This window comes from Carassius carassius, chromosome 25 (genome assembly GCF_963082965.1).
Source record: "Carassius carassius chromosome 25, fCarCar2.1, whole genome shotgun sequence".
NCBI classification, from domain to species: domain Eukaryota; kingdom Metazoa; phylum Chordata; class Actinopteri; order Cypriniformes; family Cyprinidae; genus Carassius; species Carassius carassius.
In genome coordinates, this window is record NC_081779.1 from 721665 (window position 1) to 735958 (window position 14294).

Genomic DNA, 14294 nt, shown 5'->3' on the forward strand with positions numbered 1-14294 from the left:
TAAAAACGAGTTAAACACTGAAATGTGAGGTTTATCATTTCATACATGTTAGTAGATGTTGTAAGTTACTGTTTTGTAATGTTTATGCAAACAAAAAGTGTCTGTTTGTCGTTTGTTGGTTTTCGACACTGAACTCATTATGTCATTATTGTGTGGATGACTACTTTTTAAACATCTCCAACACAAATTTTGCACAACACAAAAAAGTGCGAAATATGACTCAATTTGATTTGATAAAGGTTTGATGTCTTCCTGAATAATGAACAGTAAATCTGAAAGAGTGCTTCATCTTTGAGCTCCAGAAGGGGGCAGCAAACTCTGCTCCGCTTCATCAGTCTCATGTTTATTAACCAAACAAGCAGTCTACAATTAAAAAAAACAACTATTCATTTAATAATGAGTACATTTAATGTTTTTTTTCAGCCAGGATTTTTAAATAGCCTGAAATAAGCAGGTTTTGTGTTGTTTACCTGGTGTTTTCATAATGATTGAAAGCTTGTTTGACCAATATGTGCCACAATTTTTTTTTTTTTTTCATGGGAAATACCCAAAGCTATCATCTCCTGTCACAGAGTCTTGTTTTAAACCTGATGTGTGGTCTGTGCAGGATGAGGTTTCTGGTGAAGCGATGGCAGAGAGCAGCTGGAGGAACCGTGGCGGTCAGCAGAAACGGCATCTCTCAGATCACAGGTGACAAATAAAGAGCTGATTCGACCAAAACAGAACAACACATACATATTGTTCTTGAAACTGATATACATTTTATTTTTCAGGATTCACAGATGAATAGAAAGTTCAAAAGAACAGCATTTATTTGAAATGGGAATCTTTTGTAGCATTATGAATGTCACTTCTGATCAATTTAATGCGTCCTTGCTGAACAGAAGTATTAATGTGTTGTGTTAAACACCACCTGAAGGTGCTGATGTGAGGAACGAGTCGTCGTATCTTCACCCCGGCGGTGTGGACGTGTTCAGAGAGAGACGAGCGTCCAGCCGAGGACGCACAGGACGAGACTCTCCTCGCTCCGCAGCATTGCTCCAGCACAGGTACCAACACACCAGTCTAGACGCGCTCAAAAACAAGAGTTTGAAGCAAAATTGACGCGCGTCTGAGGCGAAATCCGCTTCTTTACATTGACTTAACATTGAAATAGTTCTTTGAGCCATTGAGTCATTGACTCACCCTATTCATTCAAACAACTGATTCATTCAGAAATAAAGCCAGTGGTTCTCCGTATGAGTGAGTCGTCCTGCATCATGTTCATCAGATCGCTGTAAGGTTAGAGATCAGGACAGGCGGCTGTGTTTTAAAGTGTGTGCTGATGTTTGTCTGCAGGTTTCACACGATGGCCGGTGATGCCGGAGGTTTACCGTGTTCACACCTGCAGAACTACGACCCGGACCGCGCTCTCACGGACTACATCTCCCGTCTGGAGGCTCTTCAGAGACGGCTGGGGAGTGTGACGACAGGTAAACACTGCCTCCTCACCACAGACACAGGAGAAGAGTCTCGCTCATCCTTACTCTGAGATTATGATTCCACTCATTTACAGATCTAAATCTAAATCAATTCAAAAATACGATCAGTCATTTATAAAGAAACGTGGACAAAAATACTGGGCTCTTTGTTTCATTTCAAAAGAAGAGCAAAACATCTATAATTACATAAATAATCAATGATTTCAGTAAGATTGAGCCTCGACTAAATCTGTGCTGATATAAATATTTATTTCATGACGGGCCCACTGTCATTTACATATGACATAAACCATTTGAAAACAAATTTTTTTATTATTTATTATTATTATAACAGTATAAATAAAATTATTATATATGAACAGTGGTCCATATATATATAAATATAATTAATATAATATATTTTTTTAGAACACATATATATATATTTTTGGGGGGGGGGGGGGGGTTATGATTTTAATAGATTTTTATTTTAATTATTCATATATATATATATATATATATATATATATATATATATATATATATATATACACACAAATATATTTAGTATTTTTTATATCTATCTAAAAGCATTAAATTACACAAAAGGTGCATATGTAACACTTCCTGAATGCCATTGCCTAGAATAAACGAAATTAAAAAAAAAGAAAAAAAAAGTAATTTAGAAATAATAAAGGGCTAGATTTGATTTCATTAACAGGGAATGGATTGACCTGCACTGATTAATGCTTGGAGTTCATTGTGATTTGATGCTGATTGAAGCGTTTTTGCCGCAGGTTCCTCTTCGTACGCTCAATTGCACTTTGGAGTCAGAAGATGAAGGTCTACATTTACATTGAAACTGGCTTGAAGAATCTCAGTTGCCTTCTCTTGTGCTGAGCTGCTGTGCTTTTGTATTCTGATGATAAACCTGTACAATTCTGTGGGACCAAAACCATGTTTGTTTTCTGTCTTTTGTGTGTGTGTGTGTGTGTGTGAGAATCATCTTATAATCAAGCTTTCGTTGGCAGCACTTGAAACGGCTTCAACGTCTGTACATTAGTTCTACTTTATTACAATCACGTTACTATATATTTGTGGAATGCTAATTTAAGTTGATTAATTTAATGGAGACGTGTTGAGAGAGTTTGGACCAGGACGGCTGCTATCGGACTCTGGATAACACGAGGCTTTACTCGTCACAAACACTAACGAGGCTCGTTAAGGCTTTGTTCGGGCTGTAACGTGTTGGTGTTATCAGATACTCTACACTGTGTTTAATTCGCTCGCTCCCGTGGAAAGACAACAGAGGACATTTGTAGAAGACATATTTTTGTAAAGGTTGGAGCGTCTGGGTATTTTGTCAAAACTCAAATAAAGATTAATATAATATTTAAAAACTACCATCGACTCTGGTCTCTTGTTTTGTATCCTGGTTCATTTTTCCAGTATGATATATAATAACGTAATTTATGCGTGTGTTACAGGTCCCAGGCAGTCGGGAAGACAAGACGTAGTTGTTTTCTTAACGGCGCTCTAGATGTTCTTTCCAGTTCTCCTTTTCCTTCTCTTGGAGTGTTCTCAGCATTTGTAAGAGAGTCCTATTGAATCGCTCAGCTGGGTTACCTTGGGGGTGATGGGGTGTACCTTCTGCAGAAATGAGTCGTCCCACATAGCGAACCTCTCTTTTGAAGAACTCACATTTGTTTGTTCTAAGTTTCACCCCATGCTGTTGTAGTGCTTTTAAGACCCTTCTAAGTCTTTCAATGTGGTCTTCAAAAGTCTTTGCATAACAGAGAGCATGTCATCCAGGTAAGGTATGCAACAATCATCTCGAAGGGAGTCCAACATCTCTTCCGTGCTTCTCTGGAATGCAGCAGGTGCGTTGGTCAGCCCAAAAGGAATCCTTAACCACTCATATAACCCTCAAGGTGTAACGAAAGCCCTCAGACAAAAAAAATGTTTTGGTCTAAAAAGTGCGTGACATCACCTAGAGCACCTTTAGACTCGTTTTATGGTCCACTAACTCCGCCCTCGTGTTTGATTGGACGATGGGAACGCAGCGTACCGGAAGTAGCAGACTCCGCGTGTCTTGAGGAGGTTTTCAGCTCGTCGTGAGAGTTTTGAGTGTGTGAGTGTTTCTTGTGAGTGTCTTAGGGTGTGTGTGAGTCTCCGAGTTGTGTGTGTTTGTAGTCTGAGGTATTTATTGGGCGCTCGTTCGCGTCTCACCGTCTTTCAAATGTGTAGAGCGTCGAATGACTTCATTAGCGCTGAGAATTTGTGGTTATCGCTTCTCGGCCTTTTGGCTAAGATCAAGTGTAGTATCTGTTCTTATCAGTTTAATATCTGATACGTCCCCTATCCGGGGACCATATATTAAATTGATTTTTGGATACTGGAGATGGAATAGGGGCTTGCTCCGTCCACTCCACGCATTGACCCGGTATTGCAGTACTTCCGGGACCGGTGCATTCCCATTTGGGGAAATAAATTAGTAAAAGTTAGAAGAAAACGATTGTTGTGGAGTGTAATGTATTATTAACTCCATGAGTACGAAACATGTGAAATACAAACTTACAAGATTCCACAATATAGCATCAATAATATCAACAATAATATAGGGGATTTTATTTAGACACAATGGATATTAGAAAGGTTGCTTAACAATCAGAAAACAAAACACAAAAGAACTGCAAACGCGGAACGTTTTCTACTGCCGGGTGCACGGCTGAACGGCAATTTTCAAAGCCAGCAAGCACGGATGTGCACTGCAGACTCTCGGGGGGTGCGCCTTCAGAAATGATCCAGGAAGCCTGTTATCGCGCAAGAACAGGCTCCGCTCAGGTGTGGCTCATCTGTAATCAAGAGGGGAAGAGACACTACACTCAAACACGTGTAGCAACAAACACCAGAGCTGGGGGAAGTAACAATAGAGTATACGGTGATAATATGTGGAGTATATGGGTGGACGCGTTTCGGAGGTATTATCAGGAAATTTGAAATAGGACGATTATATAACCGTGATAATCGGGCTTGGTTTTTTTTCGGATAAATGTGTAAGTGATTTTTCTACTCGCATTACTCACCTTGCGCTGATTTATCAATGGGTAGAAAGAAAATTAGACAGATTTCCAACAAGACAACACGAGCGTCAACTATGGCTGTAAATTCCTTTTTCGAGAAGAAGTTGCGACTCACCGAAGCCCTTTCACCAGAAGACAGGATCGCCAGAGAGAAACTTTGGCCTCTTGTTAAAAAAGCCAGAGATGAGGGTAAAAAGCCTCCTTTCGCGGCTCTTTCGCATTAATCGATGGAAAAAGATTCAATTACGTTGATGTGAGATAGTCTTGTCTCATTGTTAATGTTAATGGTTCTTAACCACATTATTGCTAGGGACCTAGTCTTCATTTGAAACTTGACTTGATGATTGACCTACTTTTGAGGGCGGTCTAATTGACTAAATATTATTAATACCCTCAAATATTATGAATCGCTTTTGGTTCCTCCTGTTGAACTTACAAAGTTATATGCTGGAGTGTTGTCTATTTATTTTTGTTAATTACGTTCATTATTCAAGCTGACATTCAGTTCTTTTTGCGTACTTGCTATAGAGTAACATGCAAGGTTGTGAAATATATATTTAATTTTGTACTCGAGTATTATGTTCGGTTATATATTGTTCCTATCTCAATTAAGAATTTTGTTTACTCAAATTTAAGAAGTGTAAGATTTTGGGGGGGGGGGGGTTAATGGAGTTTAAATGTAACTTTTTTTTTTATCCTTTAATGATAGTATTAAAGACTTACTTTCAGATGTATTTAAAAAAAAAAATGAGGACAGCTATAAAGTGAAATGGGAATTTTTTAAATATAAGGCTAGGCGGATTGCTATTAGACGAAGTAAAGACTTAAAAGCCTCTAAAAATAAAAATATAAATGAACTATTAAACAAAATAAATATTTATTGCAAAAAAAACTAACTCCGGAAGAAGAATTACATTTAAGGGAGTTAAATCTTCAAATTAATCAAGCTTATTTGGACTTGGCTAGAGGGGTTTTTATTAGATCTAGAGCAAAACGGCTCGAGGAAGGAGAGACCAATTCACTTATTTTTTTGCATTAGAGAAGAGGAATTGCAGGAAAAATTCATTAACCGCTCTTAATATTAATGGTGTCAGATGCACAGATCCAAAATTAATTTCTACTTTTGTTACTACCTTTTATAATGACCTTTACACCTCTGAATTTAATATGGATAATTGTGAGAAACAATTAGAAATCATATTCCTGTCATTGATAATGATTTTAAAGATATTTGTGAGGCCACTTTGACAATAGAGGAAATTAAATTGGCTTTATATTCTATGAAAAAAAAGAAATCCCCTGGTGTTGATGGTTTTTCCGTATTTTATATTAATTTCTGGGATTTAATACACTCCCCTTTGCTTCTTATGTTTAGTGAATGCATTGCTCAGAGAGAAATGACTTCATCAATGAAACAGGGTGTTATTTCCCTTATCCCAAAGCCTGAAAAAGATTCTCTGTCTGATAATTGGAGACCAATTACACTTCTTACAGTTGATTATAAGATCTTGGCCTTGGTATACACAAATAGATTAAAATGTAAGCTTAATCATATTATTTCATTACTTCATTTGTCCAAATGTGAGATAATGTGACTGCATAAATGTGATGACACATTAATTCAGGGTATTCCAGTTAAAGACACAATAAAGTATCTGGGTATTTATGTATCAAAAAATGTAATAGCCAGACAACAACTTAATTTTTCTAGTAGATTAAAGAAGACTCAAAATATTTGTAATCTTTGGCTACAGAGACCTGTCTCTTTATGGTAGGATTCTCGTCTTTCTCACTTCGTCTATCCTTCACTTTCTTTATATGTCAATGATTGTACTATTAAAGGTGTTAATAAACTTCTCTTCGACTCTATATGGAAAAACAGGTCTCATAAACATCCATAAGCAAAACTGTATGGGCTCAATTCCTACTTTTTCACATTTCCTGATTGAGGTTCAAATCTTTTTGTTTAACTAACAATAAAAAATGTGTCAGGTTTTTGGATTTATATGAAAAATGTATTTGTGTTGACTGATTAAGCTAAGATAGCTTTCCTTCATTTGGTTTAAAATGTATTTGAGTTTTTATTTATTTTATTATTATTATTATATAGATTTTTATTTTTTCTCTTCCTCTCTCTCTCTCTTGATTGTAAGCATAGCCCTTTATTGTGTTTTATTTCTCCTCTTCTCCTCTATCTTCTTTATTTGTTAATGTTCTCCATGAATCTCCTGATTGTATATTTTCATCCAATTTCTTGAATTAAAAAAAAAAAAAAAAGTTAGATCTCCAGGACAAACCCTGTTCTGGGTTGAGACTCCTGTCAGCTTTTACTAAAGACACACAGTGAAACAGTTATTCTGCAGCTGATCTTAATACACGTGCATTTGTAGGAGTTTCCCATGTTTGCTTTTTACACTATCATGTAATATTTCTATATTCTAAAACTTTATATTTAAAACATTACTCTCACAACATTGCATCCACGTCACTTGTGATCTTAAACAGTGTTAATAATATTCCTCTTCTGTGCTCCGCTAGAGAGATGAAGCGGAAGATGAATTTTGTTGATACTGATTTCAGTTGATTTGTTATTATTCTACCTGATTGTGTCTTCTTATTCAAATTTAATTCATAGTCTTAATAAAAAATGTTAATTAAATAAATAAATGTATGTATCTGATGTAAAAGATGACAAAGGTTAGACCTTAAAATGACATTACAAGGGTAAAAAATGCCCCTCAAATAGCACTTCATGGAGAGCTTCATTTTAGTCATTGGTCAGAAGGGGCTTCTAAATTATGATATTTTTATTTTTGTTATTTTTTAATTGTTGTGTTTTTTGATTCGTGTTTTGTGTGTAAACTTGAATATTTATGTTACTTTTTGCTGCTTTCTTGGCCAAGTGTCTCTTTTAAAAGAGATTTTAATCTGAATCACTTTTTTAATCTGGTTAAATAAAGAAATTAAATTAACCTTAATCCATAATAACACTTCCTCCAGTGAAAGGTGCATCTGCTGTTGTCTCTCACAGATTTGTTTAGAGCTGTTTAAACGCTGCTGGATCTGAACGATCAGCTTTTAATGAGAGGTGTGTTCAGAAAATTGTTAGTGAACCAAAGCAAATCTGATTTTGTCTTCGCTTTGAATCGATGGAACCAAATGTTTATTAAATAATTAACTGTTTTGAAGCTCTCTGAACACCAAACGCTGTATGAATATGATAAAAACTCAGACCAAAACAGGAATAAAACAGCTTTTACAAACTCGTTGCAAATGTTTTATTGAAAGTATAATACGTTAAATATATTAAAATACCACTAATTTTGAAGTCTCTGTATAATATGTGGTTTTTAAACATTTTATATTTGCAAAAAAAATCCTCTTTAAAGTTGTTCAAATTAAGTTCTTAGCAATGCATATTACTAATCAAAGTTTTGATATATTTAAAGTAGGAAATTTACAAAATATATTCGTGGAGCATGATCTTTACACAATATCCTACTGATTGACAATTGCTTAAAAAAAAAAAAAAAGTTAATTGATCATTTTGACCCATAGAATGCATTTATGGCCATTGCTAAAAACAAACCCCAGTGATTTGAGACAGGTTTGGCTCCAGGGTCACAAATGTCTACAAATTATCAAATGTCTATTGCTTCAGAAGCACCCAAAGATGCAGTGAGATACATTCTATAGAAAGAAAATACAAATTTATAGACATTTTACACATATTTTCCATAAATTATAGTAATATATCAGATCATTCTGTTATATCTTTCATAGCCGAGAATCATCTTTGTACAAATTTTGGCTAAAAATATCCTGAAGCCTAAAAAGGGATTAAGGAAACAAAATACAATGTTTTTTGCCCATACATTCCTTTTCATGTCTATTTTTTATTTATTTATTATTATTATTATTTTATTTTTTTAACTTATTTTTAATAACATAGTCCTGGAGTACTGTACAAAAGGACATGATATAAAATATTTTGTTTAAAAAATTCTAAATTCTTATGCTCCTACCAAAATAATGACAAAGTTTACAAAAATAAAATCTGGTTCTCAGGAAGATATGCCAATTTTAGAAGCCAATTAAAAGAAATTGGAAAATGTTAAAAGTGCTGTATTTTCTTAGAGCAGTACCTCTAGTGTAAAGGTTCTGTTTTAAAGAATCACCGCAAATGGGTTTATGGTGAAATATGATTCAGTGTGCATTGTCCTCCATGCCAAGTTCGAAGACCGGTTAAAAGAAATTGGAAAGTTAAAAAGTGATTTAAATTTGAATTTGATGAAGCACTACCTCTAGTATAAAGATATAAATTTATATTTTAAAGTATCATGTACACTGGCCGAGAAACACCACCATGAATTGGGCTGATGGTGCAATATTGCTCAATTTGCATTGTCCCTTATGCTTAATTCAAAGGCCAATTAAACAAAACTGGTAAAGTGAAAAATGCTCAAAATTAGGATTCTGTTAGGACCGTACCTTCAGTATAAAGGCCTTTTGTCCAATTTAATGCATCATCATTGTGGGCCGAGAAATAGCACTGCAAAATGGGCCGATGGTGCAATATGGCTCAGTTTGCATTGTCCCGTGTATCTATCTAAGGCCAAAAACTTTGTTAGCACAGTACCTCTTGTCACGTTCGGGATACAAGGATTCGCGGAGAGAGAACCAATTGCAAGTACGTCCTTTATTAGGGGTTAATCCACAGAGAATAATCAGTCCAGGCATGAGTCGAAACCAGAAGAGCAATCCAAACATAAACCAAACACAAGGCAAAGGCAAGGGCAAGACTGAAAGACGGACATGAATCACAAGGACTCCGTGACACATACTCAGACAGACCGGGTTAAATACACAAGGAGAGACAAACGCTAATGGGAATTAGACAGAGTGTAATGATTAGTAACTAGTGACAGCTGGGTGCAAATTAAGCAGAGGACGTGAGGAATGTGATTCATAAAGTGACAGACACCGTGGGGAAGGAGGACACCTAGTGGATTCCCAGGGAACACAACCCAGACACTGTGACACCTCTATTATAAAAGCCTTATGTTAATAACTATGCATGGTTGGAAACCTCTTGAATTTTATTTTTCTACAAATTTTGTATGCATGCAAATTGTACAATATCACATTATTTATTTCTAATATTTTATATTTTATTTTCAGAAAGTTTTGAATATTTGTCCTCTCCCCAAATTTGTCTCTACTGAAACACAGTAATATATTGTTTAATATGAAGCGTTATATTGTTATATTGACACACTACGACTTTGTTTATAGCTTGTGTGTGTGTATATATATATATATATATATATATATATATATATATATATATATATATATATATATATATATATATACACATATATATGTATATATATATAAATAATATATATACAACAATTAAATAAAATGCAAACAGTTTTTCAATATCATTTTCATGAGCTGAAGTTTAGGGTTTAGGGTCCGGGACAGCCACATCCCAATTAAAAGTATAATAACAAATTATGATTTAATAAATATTAAGCTTATTGATTTTAGTGTGTGTCTCATAAGAGAACAGAAGGATCATAGTAAACATGTAAGATTTTAATATTTAAATGTTTTTGTTTGCCGGACTGCAGTTTTCGAATGGCCCGTATATGAACAGCACTGTGATAGACTGACCAATAAAGTATAAGCTAGTTTTTGCTTTAAAACCAAAACACACATTGTTCTTCCGCTTCCCTGATTCGTTTAACAATAACAATGCTCGCAGATTCGCGCATTCGAACGGCGAATATTGTCCACAACAACTTCGATTAGAACTACAAACACGAATTAAAAGTGTTAAAAACTACAAACATGGCGGATAATCGAGACTGACAGGGCAGCAGAAAGGCGCGATTATTAAGCATTCTGATTTGCTGAAAAACATTTATTTAATGTTATCCGCGTTATATTTTACGTGCAAATTAAAAAAATGTTATCGGAGCTTTATGGACGTGAGATTAAAATATATAGACGCGCCGCTGACGTCACGCGTAACGTATTCCGTTTGTGTGAGGCGCGAAGGGTCTTTGTGTTTTTGATTGTGTTTCAAGCTCAAATTGTTCTCGAGCTTTTTTTTCCAAGTAAAGGAGGGTCGTAACAAACTGAATGTGTGTTTTTTGTGTAAGCGCCGGATTGTGTTTTAGCTTACCGTCGATGTGATCGGTGTGGAGCGGAGTCAGTATCTGATCGGATCCGTGTAGAATTCATACTTACCTGGCAGGGGTGACTCCATGATCAAGCAGGTGGATCGCCTAGAGTGAGGATTAACCATTGCACTCCGGTTCTCTGACCTCTATGAATTCTCCACATGTGAGAATCTCAACTGCATAATTTCTGCTAGTGGGGACTGCGTTCGCGCTCTCCCTTGTAATCTGTATAAAGAGTAGATATTCCAGCATTTCCCTTCATGAAAAAGCAGTGACATTAATGGGAGTTTTAATTTCATGTATGGGATATCGAATCTGATAGTACGTCTATGAACTAGTGATGAATGATTCGGATCATATTACCGACTCGGACTTCTGAGTCTCGTTCAGCAAAATAATCGAATCTTTTTTCGAGTCATTTCGTTCATTTTAGCAAGTTAAAATGAAAATGTTACGTGTTACTTCCCCAACACATCTAGTACTTACGCAAACGTTGATCACACTAAAAACAATACAAAACTAAAATGCTATACTACAGAAAAAAATTCATTCTTTACTTGCGTCTTCAGTCTGTGATTAGCTCACCTCACCTCTTATCTGACAAGAGTCCTCGGGTTTAAGTCATTCCTTAATCACGTGACAGCCACATACGCAAAACTAACGCATTCTTGAGCCGGAAAGAGAATTGATTAGTTTATCTCATATAAACTAAAATATTGATTAGTTTATCTCATGAGTCTTTCGGGTCTCGGGTCGAGTTTAAGTCATTCCTTAATCACGTGACAGACCCATACGCTATTTCTGACATTTTCTGTCACTGTGTTTTTGTTACTGTTTGTTGAGGATCTGTGGTTTGTTATTATTTTATAAATAAATAAAACCCTGTTATAAATAAAATATTGATTAATTTGTCTTTTTGACTGTCTATCGGTAAATAAACACTAGGCTATATAATAATATAATAATCCAAGCTTACATTAAAAAGTGTTTATAGACTAGTTTGTTAATTTTTACTCCAATTTTGAGTTTGCTAGTATAATAATTGCTTTTCCTAGGCAGACTTGACATATTGGTGTAATATATGTATAAGAAGATTGCTCAAAAAAGGACATAATGACATATACATTAAAAGCAAATAAAATTTTGAATTTGAATTATTAATGTTAGTTTAAAACATTAAGGTTATGATAACTTCAGCTTTAACAGTTTTAACCCAGCTAAGAGTGAGGAGGATACTTCAGATCCAGTGCAGGGGCCGTGTTTTGGGAAGACGAGACGAGAGGGTAGCAAGCTTGAGGCCTTCTGCTACCTCTTCTAAGACCTCAGATGCTATAAAGGTGCAGGCCTACCTTGCAGAGCCACTCTTACCCCGCACATCAGACCCTCTGGCCTGGTGGAGGAGATGTTCACCAGTATACAAAAGCCTTTCTGAAGTCACAAAGACAAGACTTTGCATTGTGGCCACATCTGTGCCATCTGAAAGAGTTTTTTCTAAAACTGGGCAGGTTATCTCAGAGAGAAGAAACAGACTCAGCCCATCCAAGGTCAGGGAGCTTGTTTTTATTAATGCAAACATGCCTTAAAGCAAGTCCTAAAAATATAGCCACAGTGTGTTATTTATTTTAAAGCTTATTTATTTTTATTTATTTAGAAAAAGACTAGCTTGTTGTGCAATATTTTTGTTGTTGTTGTGATTTTAAAGGTAATTTGTTATTGTTATAAGGCTCCGTAGCTTTAGTATCTCTTCATTTTCATTTATTTTTATTTAAATGGTTTAAAATTATTTGGGGAATAGTTATCCTCTTTGATATAAAGTTTTTATTTTGGCACAAAAGTGTTATTTATTTTAAAACGTATTCATTTTAAATTATTATATAAAAAAAAGCAAAGCTTGTTGTGCAATATTTAGTTTTTCTTTTTTTTTTCTTTTTTTATATTGTACTTTTAAAGTTAATTTGTTAAGGTTATTAGACCCTGTGGCTTTATTATCTTTTAATTTTATTTTTAATTATTTACTTTTTTATTATTTTGGAATAGTTGTCCTCTTTGTTACAAAGCTTTTCTGGCACAAAAATAAAACAATAAACAACAATTCAAAAGTATGTACACAGTGTTTTTTAATGTTTATAAAGTGTCACATGTTACAAAAGTATGGTTTATACAGACAATCTGATTTAATAATTACTCTAGCCAATGTTGTCACATCACGGGACAAAAGAACGAACAACCCGAAGAACCGAAAGATGAACTAATCAATTCTCTCTCCGGCTCAATACTGCATTCTTTTACTGTCTATGGTTTTAGCGTATGTGGCTGTCACGTGATTAAGGAACGAGTCAAAAACCCGATAGACCCGAACTATGAACTAATCAATTCTCTTTCCGGCTCAAGACTGCATTGACTGGCAGGTGAATCACTACTACTAGAACAGAACCTATAGAATAATGCATCTGAACGAATCACTTCCCGAGACGACTCGTTCTTCCCGAGTCACATTAAAGATTCGTTCAAAATGAACGAATCGTTCAAGAACGACACATCACTACTATGAACTATCGAGATACTGAAATCGTTTGTATATCGATTGACATGTACTTCCAGGAGTACAAACTAGAGATGGTAGGTTCAGTTATTTACCTGGGAACCGGTGCGTTCGGTCAGTTAGACTCATTCAGTAAATTTTTTGTAAAAACCGTCTGCAGACTGCAATACACGGTCATAACTGAGAAGGGTATTCCTGCACAACCGGAGGCTGCAGTTTCAGGACCGCAGTTCTGGTACCGCAGTTTTAGGACCCTAGATTTTTTGTGACAGCGCCACCTACTGTCCTGGATCAACACTAATTAAAGATGGACGACGTGGACAGCAATCAGACGGTGAGTACCGATATTTAATTAAGTTTTATTTTATAACGTTTCTTTCAACGGTGCGAAGTTTACATAGTTAGAACTGCTAACTATAAATTAGTAATTAATTGCCACCAAATTAAGAATTTGTGAGCTAGTTTTTGTCCATGATTTCATAAATCCTTGTTGAGTTTTAATTATGAAGTATTATAAGTGAACCTATCCTGCACATTAATTAAACTTATCAGATGACAAGAGCATGGTTGATGTAAGGTTTGTAAGATTTACTTGCAGCTTAATGTATTAGTGTGAATACTGGCTTAATAGTCGTTGTTTTACCATATTTATGTATAAAATATCTTTCATAATTAAACTGCACTGAATGTCTAGTTGCAGTATGTGTTAGCCTGTTGTTTTGCCATTGTTTAGCAATGATGAATGAGGCGTCTGGAAGTGTTAATAGCTTGTTACAATTTGGCCTAATCTGCAGGTCAACTCCACATACAGTCCATTGATATCATGTGTTAGTTTCTGTCATGTTCTGCATGGCCAATATGAAGTGATTTTATGGATTTGGTTAGGCTCATTGTAGGACAGATGATTAAAAAAGGCACTAGGGATATTTTCATGATCTCAAAATATTCTCTTTTTCAAGATACATATAACAATCCAAAAAGGGAGATCCCTGCCCGAATTGAAGAGATGCACCAC

General features: G+C 35.3%; 1 protein-coding gene and 2 non-coding genes across 3 annotated transcripts; all 3 read left to right on the plus strand.

The window, feature by feature from the left end:
• The first annotated feature begins 604 nt into the window (after positions 1-604).
• Positions 605-2863, plus strand: LOC132104591 (A-kinase anchor protein 9-like). Its single transcript, XM_059510156.1, has 4 exons — positions 605-690; positions 920-1049; positions 1339-1472; positions 2258-2863. The coding sequence occupies exons 1-4, from the start codon at positions 609-611 to the stop codon at positions 2299-2301; spliced, it is 390 nt and encodes a 129-aa protein (XP_059366139.1). The 5' UTR covers positions 605-608; the 3' UTR covers positions 2302-2863.
• An 883-nt stretch (positions 2864-3746) lies between these two features.
• Positions 3747-3937, plus strand: LOC132104907 (U2 spliceosomal RNA). The gene has a single exon (XR_009423626.1). It is a non-coding gene; the product is annotated as a U2 spliceosomal RNA (small nuclear RNA).
• A 6859-nt stretch (positions 3938-10796) lies between these two features.
• LOC132104906 (U1 spliceosomal RNA) lies at positions 10797-10957 on the plus strand. Its single transcript, XR_009423625.1, has one exon. It is a non-coding gene; the product is annotated as a U1 spliceosomal RNA (small nuclear RNA).
• The last annotated feature ends 3337 nt before the right edge of the window (positions 10958-14294 follow it).

Excerpts from the sequence above, each read along its gene's own strand:
- LOC132104591 (XM_059510156.1), top strand. The coding sequence starts at position 609 with ATGAGGTTTCTGGTGAAGCGATGGCAGAGAGCAGCTGGAGGAACCGTG. Across the intron at positions 691-919 it reads CGGCATCTCTCAGATCACAG|GTGCTGATGTGAGGAACGAG; the intron begins GTGACAAATAAA and ends CACCACCTGAAG. Across the intron at positions 1,050-1,338 it reads GCAGCATTGCTCCAGCACAG|GTTTCACACGATGGCCGGTG; the intron begins GTACCAACACAC and ends GTTTGTCTGCAG.